The sequence below is a fragment of the Mchenga conophoros genome, linkage group LG11 (assembly GCF_057382185.1).
Source record: "Mchenga conophoros isolate Kocher_MC1m ecotype Shallow Benthic linkage group LG11, M_conophoros_male_GT1.1, whole genome shotgun sequence".
Classification (NCBI taxonomy): Eukaryota; Metazoa; Chordata; class Actinopteri; order Cichliformes; family Cichlidae; genus Mchenga; species Mchenga conophoros.
In genome coordinates, this window is record NC_140536.1 from 34,983,441 (window position 1) to 35,008,748 (window position 25,308).

Below are 25,308 nucleotides of genomic sequence, written 5' to 3' on the forward strand. Positions count from 1 at the left end.
TCAAATAAATGCTGTTAGGTTTTACTGAAAATGCTTTTGGTGGTAATGACATTGATTTATTTAGTTTCCGCATGCAACATTGACATCCTCCCGAAATGGTTTAAAGTTTCTCCACCAAACACAAAAAAACAAAGAGAAAGGGATTTATGTCAGGTATATGGTATTTTTATTTTAGTGCTTTAACTTGTATTATTATTATTATTATTATTATTATTATTATTATTATTATTATTATTATTATTAGTTTTAGTTTTAGTTTTAAAATCAGATTTAGCTAATAAATACAAATTTATGTAGATAATTCTTGAACCTAATTTCCCAAATAATGGCTCAGGAACAAGGGAACTCACACTGGCCTCTACATCCGTTCTGTAATATTAGCTTCTATAAAGACAAAAATAAATAAATAACAACAGTACTAAAGGCCATCAAATATTTTTTTCAAGTAATTTATTACTGAGGCAGTCCTGAAATTCTGACAGGGGACTGGAGTGCATGGAGTTTCATTCATAATGGACACAAAACAGTTGCACCTTCATGAGTGTGGTTAGCACAGTAAGCCTGCATCAGTGCAAACTCGGTATTGGAGGGTTTTATAACCCGCTTGCACTTAAGGCTAGTTGGCTTAGAATAGCACTTCATGTGACAGAGCTCCAACAGCAACACACAACCACAGTTAAAGTGTAGGGAAACAGTGTAGGGTGGATTAGAAATATCCTGCCGTGTTTGAATTACCCACTCATTCACTATATAGTGCACCATGTAGTCTGTCATCCATTTTGCAGTGCTCTTCAAAAATCTCAACTGTAAATGTAATTTACTATATAGTGCTTCAATGTCATTGCACATCTCAGGAAACACAGAAAAGTAATGTACAGAAGCCGTGCACAAGTGAGACCTTTGTGCCTTTTCTGTTTGTTTTTAGAAGGGGGAAAGGAGCTGTCAGATATGCTTTTAATATTTGTATTAAATATGAATTAAGCCGAATTATACTGCTTTTAGGTGGATGAAGTTCATAGAAATTGTTGTCGTTAAAGTTATGTGTGCTCAGATATACATTTTCCTTTCAATGTTGTGGAGATATTTGCCAATTACAACCTGTACTTATCCAAAAATAGCACTACTGAGGCACCCATTGCCTCAAATGTGTTTTTCTGCTCTTGTTCGCAATGTTAGGAATATTTAACAATATCTAGTGCATAATTATAATTATGTAATAACGATGCATTGTGTAGTATATCAGCAGCTATCTATGCTTAATTCCATGTGAGTCCACTATGTAGCAAACACCATGCAGTGGATGATTAAATCCACAGATTAAATGCATAAAAGGGGGATAATTAAGCACAGGTGCAAGACATTAGAGAAGACGAGCAATCAAACAGGTGGAAAACCAAACACACAAGGACAGGAAGTGGAGGGTTTGAAATGTGAAGACGCCCATAAATACAAAGTAAAACACAATGAAATAGAAAGAAAGCCCACCTCAAACAAATGATTCAAGTGATCTTTAGAAGCAGCTGTAAAGTCCTGGTTCTACATGATTTTAAAAAAGCTTGCTGCCATAAGTCGCCCTAATGAATTATGAATTTGTCAGCCTGCACTCCACATTCTCTCTGCTCCATCCCTCTTTTCATTTCTCTTTACTCCTCATACTACCTGCATTTAAAAAAATTATGCAGCAAGAAAGGCTCAGCAGTAGCTGTAGTGACCCTCATATACATATCTTGAGGTTTTATTCACCCAAGAGATACATAGTAAAAGGTTTTCTTGTTTCCAGACTGGAATTTTTGTGTGTGGTTATATTAGAAACTTTGTAGGACTAGACAAAATATTAACCGTGTTTACATTGATCACCCCACATTAGAAAATAATTTATGTGATAACTGTCGAGCGATTAAAGTTGCCCTAAAGCATGACTGAAAACTTCTCCCTGTCATGGGATGAAAAGTGATGGAGCACATGAAGCCACACTCTGCGATTCACCCCTCATCACTCCTGCATTCGTCCATGTTAATTAGCTTTGCTTGTTTTGGAGTTCATCAATATTTTAGCACCCCAATTCATAATTCAAACAGGAACCTGAAAAATCAACCGAGTTGTTATTTCGCTACGATTTCCGCTTCGGCTGGGGATGTGGAAACGCTGTAGCCGTCAGTGTCTGGTAACCAGGATTTGAGGGAGAATATGTGAAATGATGATACTGTAATCAGTTATGACATGCTGCGTGGTGTTGCATTTTGGGCCACAGGCAAGACTTTTTTTTTTTTGCTCTCATGAGGAGAGTGTGCAACGCTTCAGTCGGTCACCTCCACAACCGATTTCCTACATCAAATGCTTGTATGTTAACTTCATGCAGCAGGTCGGATGAATGTCAGCAGCCCGCTGCTCTTGAGTATCTGTTTCAAATAAACAGTGTTTTCTCCCCCGGGTCTGTGAGTACATGTGACTGTGTGAAAATGTGTCTGTGTTCTGGCCTCGTACTACAGCCTGCAGATGTTGTAGGTGTGAACTTGACTTTTCCTTGTAGCAGGAGGTGTGAACCGCTGGGGAAATGTTATTCTGGCTGACTCACAAACTGCAGGAATCTTTCTGAGAAATCGTTTACCTGTGGATTTAGTTCAAAAATCTGTGTATTCTTCCAACTTAAAAAACAAACCATCAATTGGTTTCAGAATAAATCGATTTAAAAAAAATCTCCTGTTCTGAACCACGATATGTAATCTTGCTCCTTGTGGAATGGTCATTAGCCTTACAGGGAGACGGTGCTATTTTTTTATTTAGAAAAACATTAAACAAGTACAAAAAATCCAGCCTGTTGGCAGTTTGTTTTGTTTTCTCTTTGAAGACAATGTATTGTGTGTGTTTGACCAGACGATTTCTAAAAGAAGAGTGAGTCTTTGAATTCCCGCATGAAGCAGGATAAAGTGAGAGAACTGCCCCCAGACGTTTGCTTTTAAACCATAAAATGCTCAGTGGCGTAATCTGAAGCATGTGAGAGATGCTGCCTCACTGAATAAAAAAAAAAAAAAATGTTGAAACCTTAAAGCGACACACTAAATAAGGAGTTTTGAGAGCAGGCAGAGGAAATGTGAGGTCAGTATTAGAACAGCTGATCCACGGGTCCACGGCAGGTCACTGAGATGCAGAGGAATGATGGTCACACAGATGGGTGCATTGAAGAGTTGTAGCCAAAGAAAAGTGATGTACACATCACTTCTCAAAGCCCAGACATTATTATTCTGTTCTCATTCTGCTTTTCCTCATACAGTAATATCCTCATATACAAAATCTTCCTAAAAATGCTTAATGTAATTTATGACTTTAAATACAGCCTAAGATTGTGTAATAAGGCCAGAAACCCGAGACCACAGAGAAGAAAGAAAAGACAAACTGCCTCATTTACCCACAGAGCTTAGCCACACATTTTTCACTTAAGACAAAGTCACACAGCTACCTGGAAAGTATCCATATTAATGTCTCCAGTACTCTGTGATCAATTTCTTTAATTATCTCAAGCGCCGGGCCCTAAGATATCACTTTCATTCTTTTTCCATATTTTCTTAAATGATCCCTGGAATCAGGGAAAGCACTGAAGATAATTCGTTCCCCTGTCGAGGAGATTATACGTTGGTTTGCCGGCTGTCTGTCAGCAGGATATCTGAGGAACCTTAGAACAGATTTCTGCTAATTTTGGTGGACGGGATAGCTGCAGGCCAAAGAACAGATGATTAGATTATGGTGGTGAGCTGGATCTAGGACTTGTTCAATTAGACAATTATCATTTTAAGCTGTAAAAGTAACGGAGATAGAGGTTCACTGTGTGGTGCCTTCTTTCTAAAAATAAAATGGGGAAGAATTTGTCTGTTTTATTTCACATTTCACTCTGGAGTGTTTCCAAATACGTCTTTGGTCGTCATAGTGCCGCTTAGCATTTATTTCAGTAAAGTTTTAGATATAAGAAGAGACTCTTGTTTTTGTTTTGCTGCATATGTGTGAATGGGATTAGTGTTTTAAAAAAAGGACTTTTTTTTCTCTCTGGAATATGTTATTACAGGGGAAAAGTGAGCTAGTATGAGGTATCTCAACAACTGCACTAACCATTATGTGAGTTTTCAGTTATTTTTACAATCCCCTGCTAGTTTTTAGGTCCTTGTGCGTGTTCCCTTATGAAAATATAAAAAAAACAAACAGAGGTTTTGACAAATTTGTTTGCAAAGCCGTAGTGTGGCATTTTGAGATTTAAACTTTTTTGGTTCGTCAAATGGTAAATGGTAAATGGGCTGCATTTGTATAGCGCTTTTTCTAGTCCCTAAGGACCCCAAAGCGCTTCACACTACATTCAGTCATTCACCCATTCACACACACATGTGTCAAGTGTGGAATTGCCAAGGAACAACTAGCATGGCAATTTTCCAGAGGCAAAAAATTGAACAATAATATATATAATGTGCTGTGATCTAGCTCATTGTTATCTGCATAGAAAAAAGTCACAATAGTAAATAAAACAAAACAAAAAAACAAAAAAAACAAATAAAAAATGGCAAGTTGTGATTTTCATGTTGGGTAATGTTAGGCTAAACTGAATAAGCCATTTTCAATTCAATTCAATTCAATTTTATTTATATAGCGCCAAATCACAACATAAGTCGCCTCAAGGCGCTTCATAGATTTTAACTGCTTCATAACTGTAGCTTGACTGGAAAGCAACAGCATTAAACCAGCTGCCAAATATTGTGTTGATCCCCTTTGTGTTGCTAAAACAACTCTGAACTGTCTGGACATGACTCCAGGGCCTCTAGGCGTGTCCTGTGGTGTCTGCCAGCACGAAGTTGGCAGTTGAGCCTTTTGGTCCAGTGGCTTGCAGTGTGGGACCTCCCTGGTGCTTCGGGTGGATTCTGGATCACATTGGCATCTAAGCAGTTTGGAAGCCGGGTCAATGGCTTGGGCTGTTGTTGTTGTTCCTGAACAGTTTTTGTAGAGTGGTGGGGTGCATTGTCCTGCTGAGAGGGCACTGCCGGTGGGGGATGCTGTTGCAAAAACTGTTGTGTGGGAGGTTGAAATAACATACACACAAATGCCAGGACTTGAGTTTTCCCAGCTGGACGGTTCACGGCAATAATGAGGTTAGAACTGTTTTATGCACATTACCTGTCAGTAATTCTAATGTTGTGGGAGCGTGGTGTATAAGTGGTGTATAATAAGCGCATTTGGAAGCACACTTGATGTATTCTTTAGGTTGGTTAAATGTTTGTATTATTTTGTTGATCTCTTCTTTTTGTGCTTTTGAAAAGAAATGTCAAATCAAATGTTCTTTCTTCTCTCGTTGCCTGGAACTTGTGTCTGTTTCCATCTTTATAGCAGATCAAAATACGTTTACGACATCTGACATTGATTTTATGAAGGTAGACGTGACACAGCACCACAGCCCTCCTTCCAGTGATCCTAACTGACCCTCTTTTCCCTCCTCTCTACCACCCCCTCTGCCCTCCTTCTCTCCTTTTTTAGATGCAAGGTGTGCCGTCCCCCCCTCCTATCATTATCACCATCATCGCTCCCACGCCCACTCCTTCCACGCTCCCTCCTACGACCGTCCCGCTCACGAACGTCCTACCTACAACCGTCCCTCCTACAGCCGTCCTTCTCACGACCGCCCTTCCTTCGATCGCCCGTCCTTTGACCACCCTTCCTTCGACCGCCCGTCCTTCGACCCCCCATCCTTTGACCGCCCGTCCTTCGACCGCCCATCCTTTGATCGTCCTACCTTCGATCGCCCATCCTACAGCCGTCCCTCGCACGAACGCCCCATCTACGACCGCCCATCACACGATCGTCCACCTCAGGACCGTTGGAACCCCCGTCTTCGCGTGAGCACCGGAAATCAGCTCTACATGTTGGACCAGGAAGAGGTATTGTACTCCACACCCCAAAGATACACTTATTCTCATGGACTTTTTGCCACAGGTGGGAAACCAGAAGAAAATTAGGATGCTACTCAATCCCTATCAAGTATTTTTCACCAGATACCACTCTAAAAGACGGATATTTCCGTTTTTTGATTGAAGTCACACTCGTTGATCACATTGTATCGTCACTTGGTACAAATAGTGCTCAAACAACTTTTATTACATAGACAAGTGAAACGAAATAAGATAATACACCAAACATGACAAATATCTCATAACATCATGTAAATAGACATGACATATTTTGTTGTTTCAGACTTAGATCCTGGCAAGATTTAAATTCCACTCATCAAAATGAAAAATTTAGTGGTCATGGAGGGAATGCTGTACCTCTTCCCACATCACCACTCAGTCTCTGGTAGTGTAAAATGCAGCCCTCTCGCTACAGTACAGGTTTCTGTTCTTATGGGTCAAGTGAGAAAAATATTCCACGGAACTGATCAAAAATAAGCCCAGTGACATGAGCACATTGAACAACAACCAAGAAAAACACAACAACAAGCAAACAAAAATGGTGTCACCAACAGAGCATTTAGATTGAGTAACACTTGCTGAGAAACTTTAACTGCACTTACAACCACATCGGTGATATGAGCCTTCTACATGATTATTAAATGAACTTAACATAATCAGAACCAACAGGTTAGACCCACTGTCTTGGGTTTGCTTATGAAACCCAGGGTGTCCGAACCTGTTTTTTTCAGGCTGTCATTAGTGCACAGGGGCTCCTAGCATGTTGGAAATCCATATAGAAGTGTTAATAAAGTTTAAAACGTCAATAAGCTCCTTGGGATGCTTCTACAAATTATGGTCCAAATGTGCTTACCTAATTCAGGAGATGTAATTGGGTAAGGGACAAACGTTTGTAACTGAGGTACTATGCTGTATGTCAGAATAATTGTTGGACCTATGAGACTAGAATGTTTACTGATCTGTGGAGTGATACAAGTACATTTCTACAACACTGAAACCCGCTATAATTCTCAAACGGAAAAAGTTTTGAGTCAACGACAGTCTAAGTCTCAGTGTACAGTCAAATTCAATAATGGAAACAAAGAACAACTGTGAATGAATAGGTATAGATGATGCAGTACACCCTGGTGGAGACCGGAGAACTTGCACTCTGTCATGTGGGCCTTTACTGTGAGCTGGCCTGTTGGAAGTCATAAAAGCCAATGGAAGTGCAGGTTTGCCAAAAGCCAACTGAATGACTCTCAAGCCACTAGAAACAAAACCATTGGGGCTGAAAAAAAGGCAAATATAGTATGTGTTCCCAAAGTGCATGTGGAGGAAAGTCAAACATGTAGTGGCAGCAACATGTTGTGGGGATATTTCCCTTTACTGTTACAGAGACTGAGAGTTATGTTAAAGGGAAAGATATAGAAACCTAGAGAGCAACCCTGAGTGAAAATCTGTTTCAGAATGTTTTGGATCTAATTTTTGGGCAAAGGTTAACTTTTCCAGAAGATGAAGCATATCACCAAGAAAACACAGAAGTGGTTTTGAGAAACCTATTTGAAAGTCGTTGAGTGGCCAAACCGGAGACCACAACTGCACCTCAAACAGCATCTTTGGAGAAACCTGAAAACGGCTGTGCACTTACACTCCCAATTCAACCTGATGGAGCTTACGTGATTCTGCCAAGAAAAATGGGAAAGTCTTCCAAAAGAAAGGTGTGCCAAGCTTGTAGGATCATTTCCAAGAAGACTTTAAAGTGTCAGTGCTGCAAAAGGTGCTTCAACTAAATTCTAAGGGAAGGACCTGAATGTCAAATAGGATATTTCAAGTCCTTTACAAAAGACTTTGAAATGTTTTTACTTAAAAATTATTATGAAAAATGATGTCTGAAACATTAAAAGATATGAAAATAGTGATTACAAAACTTACCGAATGTCCGGTACTGTTGCGGTCCCATTAGAAAATGGTTTTGCAGAATGCCTGGCTTGAATTTAAAGCAGGTGTATATATAATATGTAATCTATTGTAGCAAAGCATAACTGACTTCGAGCCATTTATCTAAAAGCAATCATAACCAAAGACATAGACTGGATAGATTAGTAGACCTAGATTCAGATTCTATCAAACACTATCTTGATGGGTATTCTCACAATGACCTGTCATAAGTTTTTGTGCTATTTAAGGGCCAATACTTTTTAATAATATCTACTTTAAAGAAGGTCAGACAGAGAGGACTGTGTCCAGACTGTCCCACACACTCGAGTTTCCCTGGACTGAATCAGTGTCGCCTCAGGCTCGCTGTTGGGGTTCATTTTCAGGGGCAGCTGTTGTTTCTGGGGGAAGCCGTCTGTTTCTGGCTGTCATTAGACACAGTTACACGGCAACCACAAACCTCAGAAGATTAAAAAACACAGTGGGATGGTAGTTATTTTGAAATTAAAAAGTATACATCACTTCTTTGGTCATCTAAGTAATTATTTATTTAGTTCTTAAATTTTCTTGAACCGCCTATAAACAGCCAGCCAAAATGAAATGCTTCATGGAAATTATGATGAAGCCAGTGCTGCAGAAATAATTTTCCATGAAATGCAGATGAAATTAAGGATGATTAAGGAATTATATCAAGGAGAACAGGTGAACACACACATTACAGCATTTTTGATCAGTAATTTGTGAAATTATAACCCTACAGAGTTTTATAAGCTACCTTTTACTCTCAAAACCAACCACCATTGTTGGTTTTGGTATTTTCACAGTATTTGTTAAAAGAAGCAGTTACATTGAATCAAATGCATCCCCTTCTACCTGTCTCTGACATGAAAAAAATTTATTGGAAACATGAGGTTCAGCCTGTGTGACACTTTTTAGGCAGCACAGATGGTCTGAAGACGTCGTTTCTGTGTTTTACAATAGAAAATATATTCTAATTGGATTTTAATATCCTAGATTTGTCAGATGGCTGTTTAAAGTAGCTCAGGGTTGACTTTTCCCTGAATAGCAGTTGTCTGCACTGTTGTTTATTACATCAACTGCACAGTAACAACGTAACTTTGATATATGTAGAGCTTTAAATGCTTTAATAAATGCCTCTCTGTTTTTAGCTGGTACTTAACAATTTGTTCTGTTTTTCACCACTCCCGAGATCTACAGTGAAAATGAAATGTTTGCTGTTTAAACAGGGCTAAACTGAATTGTGTACAAGACAAAGCTTGACTGTGTTTATTCTCTGGTTCCTCAGTTAGTTAACACTGATTAACTGGGCTTTTTAAAATGTGTATTAGTGTGATAAACAGAGAGAGTGCATCTGCTGCTGGTTAGAGTAAAATCTCATCTTCAGGCCAGGAGATGGTACTGTTCTGCAAGTTTTCCAACTCACACATGCACACAGACACACACAAATGCACACGGTTTAAGCTAACACTGCTGATTTATAACACTACTTATAATGCCACCATAAATGAGGCAGTGGCCTGAAAAATCCATAGGTCACTTCCCCAAACTTGGCGGGGCAATTATTGTATTATGCACATGCTATTATATTTTTCAGTTTGCATTAAAGGCCTAAATTCTGACACATGAAAATACAGCTGTTTTATTTGTGCTTACTTTTAATTTGTCTGCCTCACTGCCTGTTGCTATTTATGCAGTATGTGTGCCACTGCATGGCCTGTGATTTAACCTCTCACTCTAAGGTAAACTCAGCTTTGTTGGCAAGGCAATAAAGTAATGAATCCTTGCATGGTCAACATACAAGTGCCAGCTTTACTGTCATGTGTGTGCATGGCTGCCGGTGGTATTTCTGCTGGTCATCGCTTCGATGAATGCAGCAGCATTTCCAGTGATAACCCCGCACAACTGCTGAAGGACTGAATGGAGAGCCCGGTTCAATTAATCGGTGGCTCATCCCTGCCTAATTGTGCCAATAAGGCAGCAGCTGTGAACGAATCTAAGGCAGGGCTGACGTGCTGATGGCCGTCACCTCGGCGACGGCGAGAGGCATTAAATATTCATGCCTGTCACTCACCTCATGCAGAGCGGGTGTCTCTCGCCTCCTCTCCCTTTCACGCACAAACACAGACATACACACACTCGCCCTTCAATTTATTTCCATTCGTTTTAGATGGCTTCTGTGGCTCAGCAAAAAAAAAAAAGCAAAAGAAAAAAGCAAAAAAAAAGCAATCATACTGTACTTTTCCACAGCGGAGATATGGAGGATCAGAGGAGGACCTTGCTCTCCTTTCTCTGCTTCCCGCACATTTTGTTATCAGCCCATCTCAAACACACACCTTTCACCTCTCTGATTTTCTGTTTGCTTATATGCTTTGCATCTAAGCTCAGCGCAGTTCCTGCTGTGTCTCGTATCTCTGCCTCCTCCAGCCTCAGTCCTCATATTAATTCCCTCCATTGATCCATCACTCTTACCTTTTTTTCTTCTCTCCCCTGCTTCCTGCTATCTCTCGTCTTTATCTAATCTCCCTGTTGTTTCATCCCCTCCTACTCTCCCTAATCTGTCTGCTTCTCTGCCTCCTTCCTTCTGTCTCCATATTCTTTGCGGCCGCACTTCCTCTTTCTGCTCCTCTCTCTCTCCATTTTTTTTGCTCTCCTTCACAGTTTCTCCCTCTTTCCTGCTCTGTCCCTTTCCTCCTCATCCACCCGCCCACTCTATCTCCGTCCTTTCCTCTGTGCTCCTCTTCCTCGCTCCCTCTCTCCAGGGCGACTGGCAGGAGTCTTTGGCTCTCCCACAGGCCACCTGTCTCTGTGCTCCTCACAGCTCCATTCACTTACCGCTCCATTTTTTAAAAAATGTTTTATGAATGGCAGCCATCAGAAAGACACGGGAGGGACGTCTCCCCGGAGAGCTGAGGTGTCGCTTCGGGGAACAAGACTCCTCTGTTGTGCCTAAAATGTGTCACTATGGAAATTTGTGTTAATGTGCGTCTGTGTAGCTTTTCACTCCTGGTGTGTTGGGTTCATTGAACTGTTTCCTACTAATCAAGTGTGCAGTCACTTCATAGGGATAGAATGGGATTAAACTCTCATTGACATGTCAGCCATTGGCTTACTTTAATTGCCAAGGATAATACCTACAAGATGTGTGGAAAGTTAAAAATAAATGCTTTTTAAATATCTTGCCTTTAATTACAAGCCCCTTAATTTGCTTTCCCCCTCCAACAAAATGTCATCCAGTAATCACAACCAAATGTGACTTTAAGCTTCCTCCCCTCAGCTTTTGTGTGTGATTGGTAAAAAATTCTTCCCAGTGAATTCCAAGCAAGAAAAATGGAGCAGCGTTACTTAGAAAACAAGCGAGCATGCAGCCCGAAGCAGCGGAAAATGTCACTTAGTGTTACTCTGTCTGGGATCATATGTTAGGATTAGAAGAAGAAGAAGAAAAAAATTGGTACAAATGGATGCACTACAAAAACTACAGTAGAGTTGAATCAGCACTGTAGATACTGCAGAAGGAAGGAAGTGAAGAAAACTAGAAGCAGCTGTCTTAGTAATTGTTTAACTTTGTAAATGAATCAGAATTATGATGATTAATTCCTAACTTAATCAATAATTTCTGATAATGGCTAATCCTTGTAGTCAGATTTTCAGGAAATAATATTAAACATTTGGTGACTCAGCCTTCTCAAAAGTAGGATTTTCTTCGAGAAAAAGTAATGAACTTTTTTTAACGTCCAGACTTATGCGCTCATCTGGATGATCAATCCCTTCCCACCAATTTTCCTCACTGCTGCAGACTGCTCTTCCTCCTTTTGTCCTGTAGGGGGAGCGAGAGGGTTGACAGTGATGGCTTCCTGCCATCCTCTTCTCCACCTCCTTCTCCTCCTTGCATCTCGCATTAATTTGAGGTGACAGAGTTTCATATACCATTGCCACGCACCAGTGCCCTGTCCCCAAAGTCATGTGTTTGGGCTTCGCTCCTCCAACTGTGTTATGCAAGAAAAAAAAAACACAATGTGGAAGGGGGGGGGGGGCAAGAGCCTTGCTCAGCCTGAGAGTATTTGAAAGAGCTGGGAAATATCAGCACTATAAAAAGAAGATGTAGTCCTGTAGCTCAAAACACATATGGTTGATGATTGTATCTGCTTCTTTAGTGGCCCCATTTCCTGCACTGAATTTTACATTTGACTGCATTAGAGCTTATCTGCAAAGAGGCCACAGCACCTCAGTGGCTTTAGCTTGTAGCTACTGTTGTCACAGTGCATAAAGAGTTGCTCAGAGGTGGATAGCATGTTTGCTCATGACCCCGGAGAACGCATCGAGGTGGCTGTCGTGTGGGAGTCGAAGGGATTAATTATGTAATGAACACAGGTGGGCTGTGGTTTGCAGAAAAGAAGAGAAAGACTGATTCTTTTAGTAAGGTGGCCGGACTGAACCCCTGGGGCGATGTTAACAAGAACGTCTTGGTATTTGAGTAACTATTACATGCCATTTAAATAAAAATTGTCACTCACTCAGAAATAAAACATTTTTCCAAAGGTCATCCTGTACATACAAGGGTTTAAGTGACTTTTATCTTAGCATTTTGATTAATTTGCCTGTCCTCTGACTAGCGTGCAGTTTATTTTGTCCTCAATTCCTTGGAGGCACCTAGAGAAAGAGGAAAACTATGTCTAATTTGTCTCCTGCAATCTTACCAGGAGAAACTGCCAAATCTCTATGACCTTAAAAGCAATTCTCTGCCATTTATCATTTTTATTAAGAAGAATTGTACTTGGCTGGGTTCTTTTCTGTGGGATGTGGAGACTTATGGGTGGCTTGAACTGTTTTTATGCTGTTACAGCCTCTACGAGCATGCAGAATAGACTACCTCAACATACATTAACATTTTAAGGATTTAGTTCACGATGTCAGCCCACATGCATCAGCTAGAGCTTCATTTCGACCTCTTCTAAAAGTCTTCCTGCTCGCCATTTTGCCTGTATATGTTCTTATGATGCTTTTTAATTTATGCTGTGCTATTTTTAAATGTCTTTTTTCACTGTTTTCATCACGTTCTTATGTCAATTTAGGATAATTTACTATTCTACCATTCTCATGTTAATAACTGATGTCATATGAAATATTTATTTCAGACAGTGTTCTTCATGTGTCCATCCATCCATCCATGGTCATCAGGCAGCAGTCTGTTTTTACCCTACTAACTCCTTTATGTCAATACAGAGAAGCTCTCAAGTGACAAACTTCCATACTTACAGTTGCTTCTTTGAGTGCATTAGTGTGTTTACACTGTTGAATATACTGAAATCTTCCAGCCCACTGAAGTACTCATTACAATCACAGGTTAACTGAAAGGACACCTTGCAGTTTTCAGCCAATAGAAGCATAACTTGTTGGTATCAGTGCATTTAAAACCAAGCATAACGTGTGTTAAATTATAGAGTTAGATATGTGAAACTGGTATTATGTGTGGTCAGATGACTTTTTGGGAAGTCACAGAATACACTAGCTAACATGAGAATCACTGACAGTGAACAGATGTCTGAACAACCTCAGTGAGTGGTGGCTTTTCTGAGTCCCTCTAAAAACACTGAGATCCTCAGCCTATCTTTAATATGGGATCAGTGATCTTCATGTTTCTCATTCATTGTCTTATATAACCAGCAGTGTTCATGTTAACCTGCTCTTGTTTGGATAAAGACAATGTTGCTGTTACTGTAGCTGTGCAAATGAGAGACCACCAGCATGACTTGACACCTCTGAAAAAGATTTGGGACTAGATCTAAAATTTTTGCAGATTCACTGATTGCAATGGGTTGTTGCTCAGAAGTTGCCATGTTGGTTTTATATTTAAAATGTGAGAACAGACTGATTACATGAGATATTTAACCAATCAAATTGTCTCAAACATCAGATGTTGGGAAGCAGTGTGACCCCTTGTGTCCTTAAAGTACTTGAACTCTCCTCCTGCAGCAGCGCTATCCCACCGCAGAGGAGGCATGCACCATTTCCTGACTGAGAACTACAAGCTCAGATTTGGAGGTCTCATCCCAGCTGCTTCTCACGCTGCTGCTAATCACTCAAGTGCACGCAGGATGTAACCGCATGATGAAGCCAGCAGTCCTATATTATCTCTCATATGCAAAGATGAGACACCAACACCCTCTGTCCCTTGGCTGTGCCCAGAAATTCTTTCCATTAAATCTATGAACAGAATTGGTGACAAAGGGCAGTCTTGGCAGAGTCCAACACCTACTGGAAATGAGTTTGACTTACTGCCAAAATGCAAGCCAGGTTCTTGTTGTTGATGTAGAGAGAGACTCTTTTCTGTCAATCAATAGCATCACTTTTATTTTTATCATAGCGCACAACTCTTTTATTTTAATGGCTATGCCTCTTTTTGGAAAGTGCTTGAGGTCAGAAGGAGGTGGAACATCTGTCTATGAAAGGACAAAACTGATGCTCTGAAGGACACATGCTTTTGGACAAGTTGACTCCTATCGTGCTGTACAGAAAGCATGTGTGTGCATTAGTGTGTGTGTGTGTTCCAGCTAAGTGTGTGTATGATTTTGTGCTTGAGCCAGCATCAGACAGCCAGCAGTGTTTGATTACTGCCCTGTTAAGAAATAATGGATTGCTAGGTTTTCAAACATCACACAGTGCACACTATTTCTTGCAGTTATACAGACTCATTAAGCTTTCTTTCTTTCTCTTGCAAACAGACTCCCTCTTTCCCTTTCTTAACCCACACTTTCCCATGCACATCATGCCACCATATTCCCTTGCTCCTCACAGCTGGGACTGAAGAAGCAATGATGGCGTATGGGCTATCCAGCCTGCAGCATCGCTCAACCCAACCTGCCAAGCTGAACAAAAACCCACTCTTCCCTTCACATGAATGGCTCTACCTTCACTCTTCTGCCACCCTCCTTTCCTTTCTCTTCAGACATCACAATCCCTAAATCCAAACCTTTTCCACTATGCCAGGACTGGCAGTTCCCTCATATGATGTGACACAGTTGTTGTTCTTAATCATTTCTAATCATCTGACTGTAATTAGAAATGGATCGATTTCAATCTTGTGCATTACCAAAGTTATCATGGATGCGTAAATCCATCAGGCAAACACTTCATTTCAGATCGAATGATATTGATCGCAACACTGCAGGTGTCAACAGTCTTCAAGCATGATCCAGAACCTGAAATCAAATGTCTAACTTGTCTTTAACCAAGTGTTGTGATCAAGTGTTGCACTTGGAAGGTATTAATTTACTAATCTATACTTTAATTAGAGAATCGGGGAATGTTGGATTGTTGAAGTCTTCACTCTTTCACATTTAAGGACTCATAAATAAATGCCAAATACTACTTCGTTGTACACTAAGACATTCTGCTGTCACATTCTGTTAACACAGCATGTGGACGCAGTGACAGCCACACCATCGGTTCAGCTACTAAATGTAATAATGATGGAACTTTGGGGAATAGTGAAACTCACTGGATGCACGATTAGAATCAATGCTGAAATACTGAAAACTTTTTTTTTCTTTGCTAAGATTATGGTCCAGCTGGTCTTTTTACCCAGTAAATATTTGTTCCCTAAACAAGATATCTCCCCAAATACTGGCCACATGGTATGGACATTTATGGATCCAACAGAATGATTCATGTGTTAGTTTAGGTCAATATTGCAACTTTGCCCAGTATCTTTACTCCTTGCAAGAATTTTGAATTTATGTTTTTGAAGTCTGTTTAAGACTCTGCGTCTTGGTTGAATTATAGTTTCAAAATGTTCGATATTCTTTGTGAATATCAGCTAGACCTTCTTCCACCTTTCTAACGATGACGACCTTCTGTACCTTTTTAAAATGTTATCCATTTAGAAATTATAATGATATATAGTGATATATACAGAGTCTCACTGTGCAGCTCTTGCACTAAAATAGGAGCGTGAAGACTGTCATGAACTGTGACAGTGCCAAGGTCTGTACAGATGGACTATACTTTACATGAGGATGTATAAACATGCATAGAAATGTTCATCCACTGATGCTAGTCATTTCACAACCAAAGAAGTTGTGAACGTCATGTTGAAAAATCAAACAGGTCTCTGTTTTTTAGCCATTAGGAATACAGAAAAAAACACTAATTCTGGGTAAGAATGACATCTTGGGTCAGTTGCGTGAGAGATTATTATTATTTTTTTCCTCTTCTTCACTTTGAATTGATTCTGCATGACTTCATGCCACTGGACTGGAATTGACTGGAGGCAGTTGCCACCCTCAAGCATAAGAAAAATCAAAAATGAATGTGCAGATTGGCATTAAATTTGCTTTTACAAGTGCTCTGAATAAACCCGTGTTGTAGATACATTTTGATTTAGATGTCCTCGTGATTTTTTTTCTGCAGCACCACTTTTACTTGCATGCTGTAGTTATCTTTGCAAATAAGAAAAAGCTGTTAGTAGAGCTCAGAGTGCTTGCTGGATCATAGAAGAGCATCTGATGGCCTCTCTCAAAACACTTTTTAGAGGAGCTGCTTCCCACAATTTTTGTATCTTTGTGATACAGATACTGTAATTTAACAACCAGGCAGCAACTGTCCAGGTGTTTTGTGATGACACTTTCCAAAATTGAACTCTCTCAAGCTGTTGTTTGTCTTTTTCTCAACCACTTTCAGCGCTCTTTCTCGGCACCACCGAGTGAAACGCCTAAATTCCTTCGAGAAAATATTTTCTAATATTTTTTGTGAGTGTCGGTGTCCTAGTCATTTTGCACCCCCTCTCTGTCATAGCTGACTTCTTGCTCTGCCTTTGAGTGTGGCCACTGGGAAGGAGTTAAAGCCTTGTCAATATCCTTGTTTTGTTCTGCTTGCAGAGTTCTAATGGACACTGTAGCTTCTAGTTTCCACCATAAAACGCTGTATTTACATTACCACTGGCCCTTTGTGGTGTGAAAGAAATAATTTATTTAAATATGTGTGTGCGACACAAGTCCACCATCTAAAATGGTCAGAGTGCAAGCTTAATGCTGCCTCTCCATGGATGCTGAGAGCAAGCCGCCTGCCAGCTTCTTTTGCCAACTCATGGCAACCCCAGAGACGGTGTTATGTCACATCTCCAGCTGTTGACCTCGCCACATCTGACCAATCGCATCCTGCCACACACAGAGAAAAAAAATGCCTCCAGGTGTTTTCCCCATGCTGGAAGCTGTGGTGGGATGCCTATTGGTGGGGTAGAAAGTTGTTTTGGAGCCTTTCCATGAGTCAAGCTGTCAGTGATGAATTGCACAGGGCAGGGCAGCAGTAGGGGAGAAAATGAGTGGGCTTGTTCTTGTTCAAGTAGATGTGACTGGGGAAAATTACCATATTTAGCTTGTTGTAACTGGCATTTAGATGGCTAGTCAGGAATTTAGCTTTTTATGACTCATGGATTTAAGTTGATTTTAGTTATTTGCGTGTAACTCACACCCTTATTAAGAATCTACTGTGTAAGAAGGAGGATTTGAAAGTGTTAATGTGTATGCATGAGCAAACCTATGCTTACATGTATTTTGTAGGCTTCTTAGAACTCGTACTGTAGATAAAAGTGAGCACAGCCCAGTTGTCTCCTGTGGAATCCATGGCAACAGCAGAAAATCTGGACAGAGAGAAGCATCACTTTAACCCTGCTGAAAAGCACAGCGATCCCTTCAATAACCGCAAAACCATTCAGTGAGATTACCTGCTGTATGAGTTTGCTACTCCTCCACACACCCCTCCCAATTCCTCTTTCGTGGACTCATTGCTGGTGCAGAGCTCAATCAGGCAATATGAAACCACTTCGCTTATTACATGCATTTAGAAACACTGTGAGGCACGGCGGTCCCAATAAGGCTTCAGAAACCGTGGCTTTATCTGCATTCGCGATCATATGGAGCTGGCTGAATGTGGGGTTAATTCAGGTTTGCTAGTCCTTATTGGCACTAAAGCATATTCAATTAGTAGAACAGAGTGCTCAGACACTCTGCTGCTGCTTCCTGCATTAATCTGGCAGCGAGAATTAAAAGAGGGAAAGAAAAAAAAGGGTATGCACTGACAAGACCTGGATTTAAATTGAAGGTGAATGCACTAAAAGGCTTCGATTTAGAATGAAGAAGGCTGTCTTATTACTTTTCTTGAGGATCTAATAATGTTACCATGGTATGAGGAAAACTCACTAGTAACATGTAGCATGTAAATGAGCACAACCATTTGTACCAGCTGTTAAGTTGATGGCTGGATGGATGGACAGATGGATGGTCAGGCGATATTATTTTCTGGATTTACCCAAATAGATTTTTTTGAGTAAACCTTTGTCTCAGTAGATTTTGCAGAAATGTGTACTACATTAAAAGACATAGTAGTCTGTAGTAGTCTATAAGGTGTGACAAAACAACACAGGAGATAAAGCATGCAGATGCACAGACTCCAAGGAAGGCTAAAAGCTGAGAAATGGGAAACTCGCCCAATAAAAATGGAACTTGCTCTGTGCATTCTCACTCTGGACTCATAAAGAATGGATTCTGCTTAATATATTTTTCATTAAGGAGGTTGTACTGTAATTTCATCGTAACCAGCAATATGTTCATTCCAAGACAACATTACAACGTAGCTTTGTGCTCTTTGGCTGCACAAGTTGCAAAGTAGAGAGTAATTGCTAAGGCTGCTGATTTACGATGCTTGTACCCGATTAAGTTGGATAAAGAGACTCATAAGCAGAATCCCGATGCTGTGATGTGTCTTCAGCTTGGCTGCTTTAACTAGATTATTGCAGCAGAGATTTGCATTTATGTATACGAGTGTGAGTGTGTGTGTGTGTGTGTGTGTGTGTGTGTGTGTGTGTGTGTGTGTGTGTGTGTGTGTGTGTGTGTGTGTTTTTATCTGTACAATGTGATATAGCTGTGCAGTGGTAGTGAAGGATGGCAGTAGCTTGATGTGGAGTTGTGTTTGCATTAAATTATTATGTGTCACTTTGGACACACATGAGAACACACTCTACCAATTAGCTGTCTTTACTTTCCTAAACTCAGACAAAAATGCGCACGCTCGCTCTGAAATTCTTTTATCTTCACAGAGCATCTTTGGAATGAGCGCCTCTCTGCTTTCTTGAGGGACATATGGCTCAGTATGACCTGCCAGCGTCCTTCACTATTGCTGGCTTTACCCCAAAGCCCCCCAGGCTGCACTATCCTGCACTGCTCTCTGCAGTTAGTACCACCTTCTGACTGTCTGTGTTCTAACCAGCTCTTTTATGCAGACACTATTCCCAATAGAACACTCTAAAATGCACATACATATATTATATTAACACAAGCAAGGCTACTGCTCTCATTTCTGCACACACCTTTTTATGTTTATGTCAGCATGCATAAAGGACAGTGGCTGATGCTCATACCTGCTGTTCATACAGCATCTATTCATATTTGAAATAATCACTACAATTCAGCGTTTCTTAAAACTGTAGAAACAGAATTTATGTACCACCTGGGTGCAGAAGAAGAAAAATGTTATGGTCTCACATTTCAACAGCTATATGCAGCTATAGACAACAGCTTGGCAATAATTTGGCCTCTGCAGTTTGTTTTGCTTGAACTGGTACTGTCAGACATTTTATTATATGTCAGTTATTTCAGTTATGCACACACGACAAGGAAGGACTCCAGTAGAGCTCCATGATGCAGTAATAATGTTTATTTGTACATAACAAGACTGGTGTTGCAGTACTAATGTTTTACAAAAACATATAAATAAAATTCAGTTATATATGCAGATGAAATATATTTATGAATTTAGAAGCTCTGGGTTAACCCAACAACTGTTTTTGGACTATAGGAAAAAGCTGGAGTGCAATACAAATACAAATATACATAAGAATAAATAACAATGAACTGAAAAAAATAGAACATAGATTCAGAAGTTCAGAATATGAAAATGAGCTAAAAAGCTTAAAACAAATAATTTTAAAAAAGCACTAGAAGACTTTAAAGCTAGAAAATTTATTTTTATTAAATAACAAAACTTTACAAGAAATCCCTTTGAAATATTCTTTTTAAAACTAATGAAGCAACTCAAACAGTAAATAGTTTTGTAACAAAGGTGACAAATATATCTTAAGGCAGAATATGTAGTTGAACTGTGTTGGGTTAGAGTGCCTAAGTAGACCAAAAACGTATTAAATTTACAGGCATTTGAATGTCTTTTTGTTTAATATCAACTAAACTCTGAGCTCTGCCTTTTGCCTCCTTCAGCATGCTACCTGACACTTTTTTGTTTTCTGCAGTCTGGTAATGGTCAGGCAGAGAAAGGGGGTTAATTTTGTTGAAATATCTGCCTGATTGTGCTGAAGCCTGGCTTTTTAAGAGCAAACATGAGGTGTTTGGTGTCATAAAGCAATGCTACAAACATCAATCCAATCAATCAAATGGGACTAAAATGCAGCAAACACATAGTTTAGTAAGAACTCCAACCTAAATCTAATGCAGCTTAATACAGCAGTCCAGCTTTCACATACTGGTGCATCACAGTGTGTTATTTTGAGTCAAGTCTCATCATAGATTTCTGTTGGCATTTCTTTGTGTTTCCTTGGTGTTCTGGGGCTCATTGCCAACAATGTACTAGCTTTGGTGTTCAGCCAAGATTTATAGGTCGGTGCTGTACAGTATACGCTGTATTTTCTGGGTGGAACTGTGATGTTTCCAAAGGACCAGGGTTTCTGATTAGTGCAGCACATTCTCCCATTTATTTTCCCTCAAGTCTCACTTTTATGAATTCAGGGACTGTGGGCCCAAATGTGGCAGCAGTGTGAAATGTGGCTTGTTTTATTTTTTCCTTGTCTTTTTGCTTTGGGTTTTCAGTCACAAAGTGAACTGCTGTGGAAGATATACAGTGATTCCTTTTTTTAATAATATATTTTTTCTTTTACTTTTGTTGGGTGATGTGCAAAGACTTTAAAGAACATGATCCAAATGTTGGCCTGTGGGCTACATCTTAACCAACATTAACTGTGCTCATATTATCCTCATTTACAGGCTCATAAATCTATTTCAGGATACTATTAGAATAGTTTACTTGCTTTAATGTTCAAAACCACATTATTTTTAAAAAAAAAGAAAAAAAAGAAAGGACATTGCCGCAGCACCTTTTTTTCATCTCCTTTCTCAATTGATCCATCTCACCTGCTGTCACTCCTCATTTTGCGTTTGTTGGTCAGCTGATGAAACACAAGAAAACTAAAAATATGTAAATAAGAGCACTGTAACTGGGAATTCTTCTTTATTAAAAATAAATATAAGACTGGGAGAAAGAACAAAAAGGGACCATGGTAATATTAACCACATTAGCCATGCTTTGTGCTAATATTAAATATGAAGGCTTAAAATAAAAGTAATTTGCTGAACCTTCAGTTCCTCATATACCAGGAGTCCATAAAAGATTTTGTGCTGTGATATTTGCTTTGCTTTGCTCATAGCTGAGACTTTTATGGATCAGTTAGCCAGATTTTTTTCAAGAAACCGGCCCCATAGACAATTAAAAAATAGCCTCCTAACCCATCTAATATCCAGATTTGGGTATCAAATAGCCTCTAGTTTATATATTAGTATGATATATAATGATTTTTGGGTAGAACTTGGACTTTGTTTTCTTTTTTTTTTTTTTTCTTTTTTTTTTTTTTGCCTGTCCCGTTTGGCTCTTTTGCCATCAGAATTGTTGTCTAAAGGCAAAGAAAGATGCCCAACGGATTTACTTTACCAAACTGACCATCCCAGCCTTGCCGTAATGGTCCATTTGATTCACCTTTTATTGTTTATTTTATTTTCACTTACTGAATACGGGACAGACTTGACTGGGGGAAAGAAGGGGAGAAAGAAAGAGGGAAAGAGAAACAGCTGAGAAGAGGGACGGGGGAGAAGGGCAAAAGACAAAAACCAACAGAACGGGCAGAGAAAAAAAAATGCATATATCGATCACCTGGGTCACCTGCTGAGAAAGAAAAAAGAAAGCAAGCAGAAGAGAACAAGAGTAATAGAATAAACAACATCACAATGATATATGGGAATATGACAGTAAATACTAAATATTAAACATTATTGTGCAGCACATAAGATCAACAGAACACAGTGTGCTTTGAGGTAGGAGCCAAAAAGGGTGTAGTTTGTGGGTGTGATCACCCGTGTGTACACCTGTGAGCATGGACGCGCTTGTTTTTTGTTTTTTTAAAAGGTTCCTTCATGTAATAATCTGCTAGAGGGTGTGGGGGGGCCACAGCCCCGTCCTCCAGGGCATGAAGCAGGTATGGAGGAGATCAAAACTCCAGACATCCAGAGGCCCCCAGAACACAAGAGACCAAGGAAGACCAACAGAGGGGCAGCTGCGCCACTGTCCCGGAAAGAGCTGAGGAGAGTCCCAGATGAGGGCTCACTCAGCAGCCGCGGAGCAGAAGCCAGGGGGAGTTGCAGTGACGCGCCCGTGAGCTCCGCCGGCAGCCAGCTGCGCCTGAGTGACCGAGCCCCAGGCCGAGAGGCCGGGGGCACCCCACCTCCGAAGTGGCCCGAGCGAGCCCCAGGCTCCAGGCCCCGATAAGCGGCCGCCAAGGAGTGAGCCGGTGTGTACCTGGACGCCCATCCCCGGACACAAAGAACCACCAACGCACCGATGTCTGAGGGGGTCCGCCACTGGCAGGGGAAGTGGTGGTAGGGGGAGATAGGCCTCCAAACCTTGGAGGGCCTGAGATGTCCCCAGAGAGGTGGACTTTGTTTTCACATGCACAACAATATCTATATATAACCAGATAAGGAATAGAGAAAACATATAAAACATAATAAAGGCACTTTGGGCTAATGTGGTCTGTTTGATTGATTTCACCGGAGGTTTATGAGTTCGTTAATGATTTTGAAAACAGTCCCATTATAGAACTATTTTCTGTTTTGTCTAGAAAGCAATTTTTGCTCCAGTCTATTCCCAAAAGCACTTATAATTTCACAGAAATCTAAAATTATTAGTGCAACTGTACTGCAGTTGTTTGTCAAACTACGTATGAGCATCGGCTCCTCATAGGCATCAAAGGGAAAGAGTTTGTAGCTGTGCGTTCCTGTTCTGTACAGAACTTTAGGTCGCCGTTTTGCTGGAGTGAGAGTTTGTGTACTGACCTTGTGCTCTCCCTGTGCAGGTACACCCTTTGCTGATGCGCGAGAGGCGCTCAGAGTCTCACAGGAACAAGCTGCTGCGGCGGACAGTCAGCGTTCCTGTTGAGGGAAGGCACCATCCCGAGATGGGTGAGCAGACAAATTTCATTTTTTCTCTGACTTTTTTCTCTGATTCTGATTGAGGCTCTAATCAAGGTCCAATCAACAGTTATTTTGCGTTTTGTCTTACTTTTAGCTGTTTATTTTCGCCGACAGTTTTAATGATGTGGTGCAAAAGGCTCATTCTATGAAAAGAAATTCACAAACATATTTTACAAAACTTTGAGCAAGAGAACCAGTCTGAGTTTGACAAATGGAAGTGGTATTTTCTCTGTGCCAATCAAAGAGTTGCAACAAAAAAGGAATTTCTTACAAAATAGAATCTTGAGGTGATATCTACTTGTTTTAACTTATGCTGCTGAAGGCATTTTTCACAGACAGAGTACTGCAGATTTTGTCTACCATCATTTTCAATGAGAACATTTTTGGCAAGGCAAAAAATGTTTTTTGTTTTTTTTTAAGTTTCATTATTTTTCTGGCCATCCGCTAATGTTTTAACACAGACTTGGAAAAATGTGAAACTATCCATTAGTGACACATTTCTGAGCAGGTGCTCTCTGTGGACCATTTTTGGTCGATGCCCCAGTTGCTTCTCGCGGTAATTCAACATCTTTTTTTGGTTGCCCATTATGATTTTCAAAAACATTATCACCTGTATTACTTTAGTTTGGGTTTCTTGTAATAACAGGATGGTTGCATAGCAACGAAAATGATGTAAAGCTTTTGGTATCCTTTGAGCCATTACTCGCGCTGTTACTAGCAACGCTCACAGCAGCACTCTGCATCTGAGCAGAGATAAAAGCGTCACATCTGATCAGAGCTGAAGGCAGTTGCTTCCTTTAAGATTTTCACTCGTTCTTTTGTCAGTTTGACTGATTTTATCAGTCGACTCACTTTGAAATGAAATACATGCATTGATTACTTGATTAACGCACATATCTTTTGAGTTTGTTGTCCGTCTCTGCCATTGATAATTTTTTTTATTTTCTTTGTTTATGCTTTTAAACTTTTCCGACTCTTTTTTCACTTGTCCTCTTGGCTTTTTTATTGCCGTAGCGTCCTCTTAAATTCTCAATGGATCCCGTGAAACTGACCCTCTGATAGCAGCCTTCCTTTGTTTATTTTGCCTGACTCAGTCTCTCTGGGCCCCCTACAAATGTCCCGCACAGTTTCTCCCTTTTCCTTCACCCGACACCTCTTCCTCGCACTCAGCTATTTTAAGGGTCTCCCTTGCGACGTCCTCTATCATTGATTCTGCCATTGCTTCTGCTTCTTTGCTGCCCAACAGTGCTGATTCAACTGGATAAATACTTTTTTCAGTTTTCATACGAGTGGCTCTCTGACCTTAAAGCGATCAAGCAGTGACACATCACTTGACGTGGTCCTGCTCCATTTTGACATATGCTGACATGGCAGTGTCACTTCATATTGCCTATGTGTAAGCGTATTGTAAATATGCATTCACATATGTTAGTTTGCTGTGGCACAGGCCATAGTGCACTGACACCATTATGAACTGACGGTAGCGCCTAAGCACAAAGTGCCAGAACAGATTAATGGACTCCAGGAAATTTGTAATTATCAGATACACAAAAAAGCTAATGGAGGCTGTCATGAGGCCACAGTTAGAGGCATATTCTACAGGAAGCTACATGACCTACTTTATGAATTCTCTGACTTAAAACAATGAGGTGATTAGGGTTTCACAGTGAATTAAGTCATCATATACTAATGTGCCAATTATTTATCCTGAAGTTGTTTCAATCTCACATTTAAGTTGGAATCTGACTTGAGCAGCTGCACTAATGCTGTTCCTTGGCCAACAGATTACACTGTTTGCAGAAAACTATTTATCATTTTGAATCAGATTTTTGTTTGATTTTATTATTGCAACTTATATAAATAGTATGCCCAACCCAAATGTGCTTATAGACACTGTTATAGATTGACAACACTGCCATAAATTATGAAAAATGATAAATAAATAACTGCTGTACTTCCCAAGCTTTCGAAACAAAAGCTTACATTTCATTATGCAGTTTTCAGTGGTTACATGTAGGAACAAAGCACATTCGTTTACATGAGCACTTGGGTTTTTACATGCAAATGCACAGGTAATTTTCATCTGCAGCCGCCCCATGTGCAGAAAAACATTTCATTTCATTTCATTTCAT

At 40.2% G+C, this 25,308-nt stretch overlaps 1 protein-coding gene across 7 annotated transcripts in view; it reads left to right on the plus strand.

Moving 5' to 3' along the window:
• The window catches only part of syngap1b (synaptic Ras GTPase activating protein 1b), a 182,950-nt gene that overhangs the window by 42,520 nt on the left and 115,122 nt on the right, over nt 1-25,308 (plus strand). For all 7 annotated transcript variants that reach the window (XM_085292634.1, XM_085292632.1, XM_085292633.1 and 4 more), the window contains exons 2-3: nt 5,509-5,909; nt 23,059-23,164. In XM_085292634.1, coding sequence (XP_085148760.1) covers nt 5,509-5,909; nt 23,059-23,164 — 507 coding nt within the window. The remainder of the gene's footprint in view (nt 1-5,508; nt 5,910-23,058; nt 23,165-25,308) is intronic.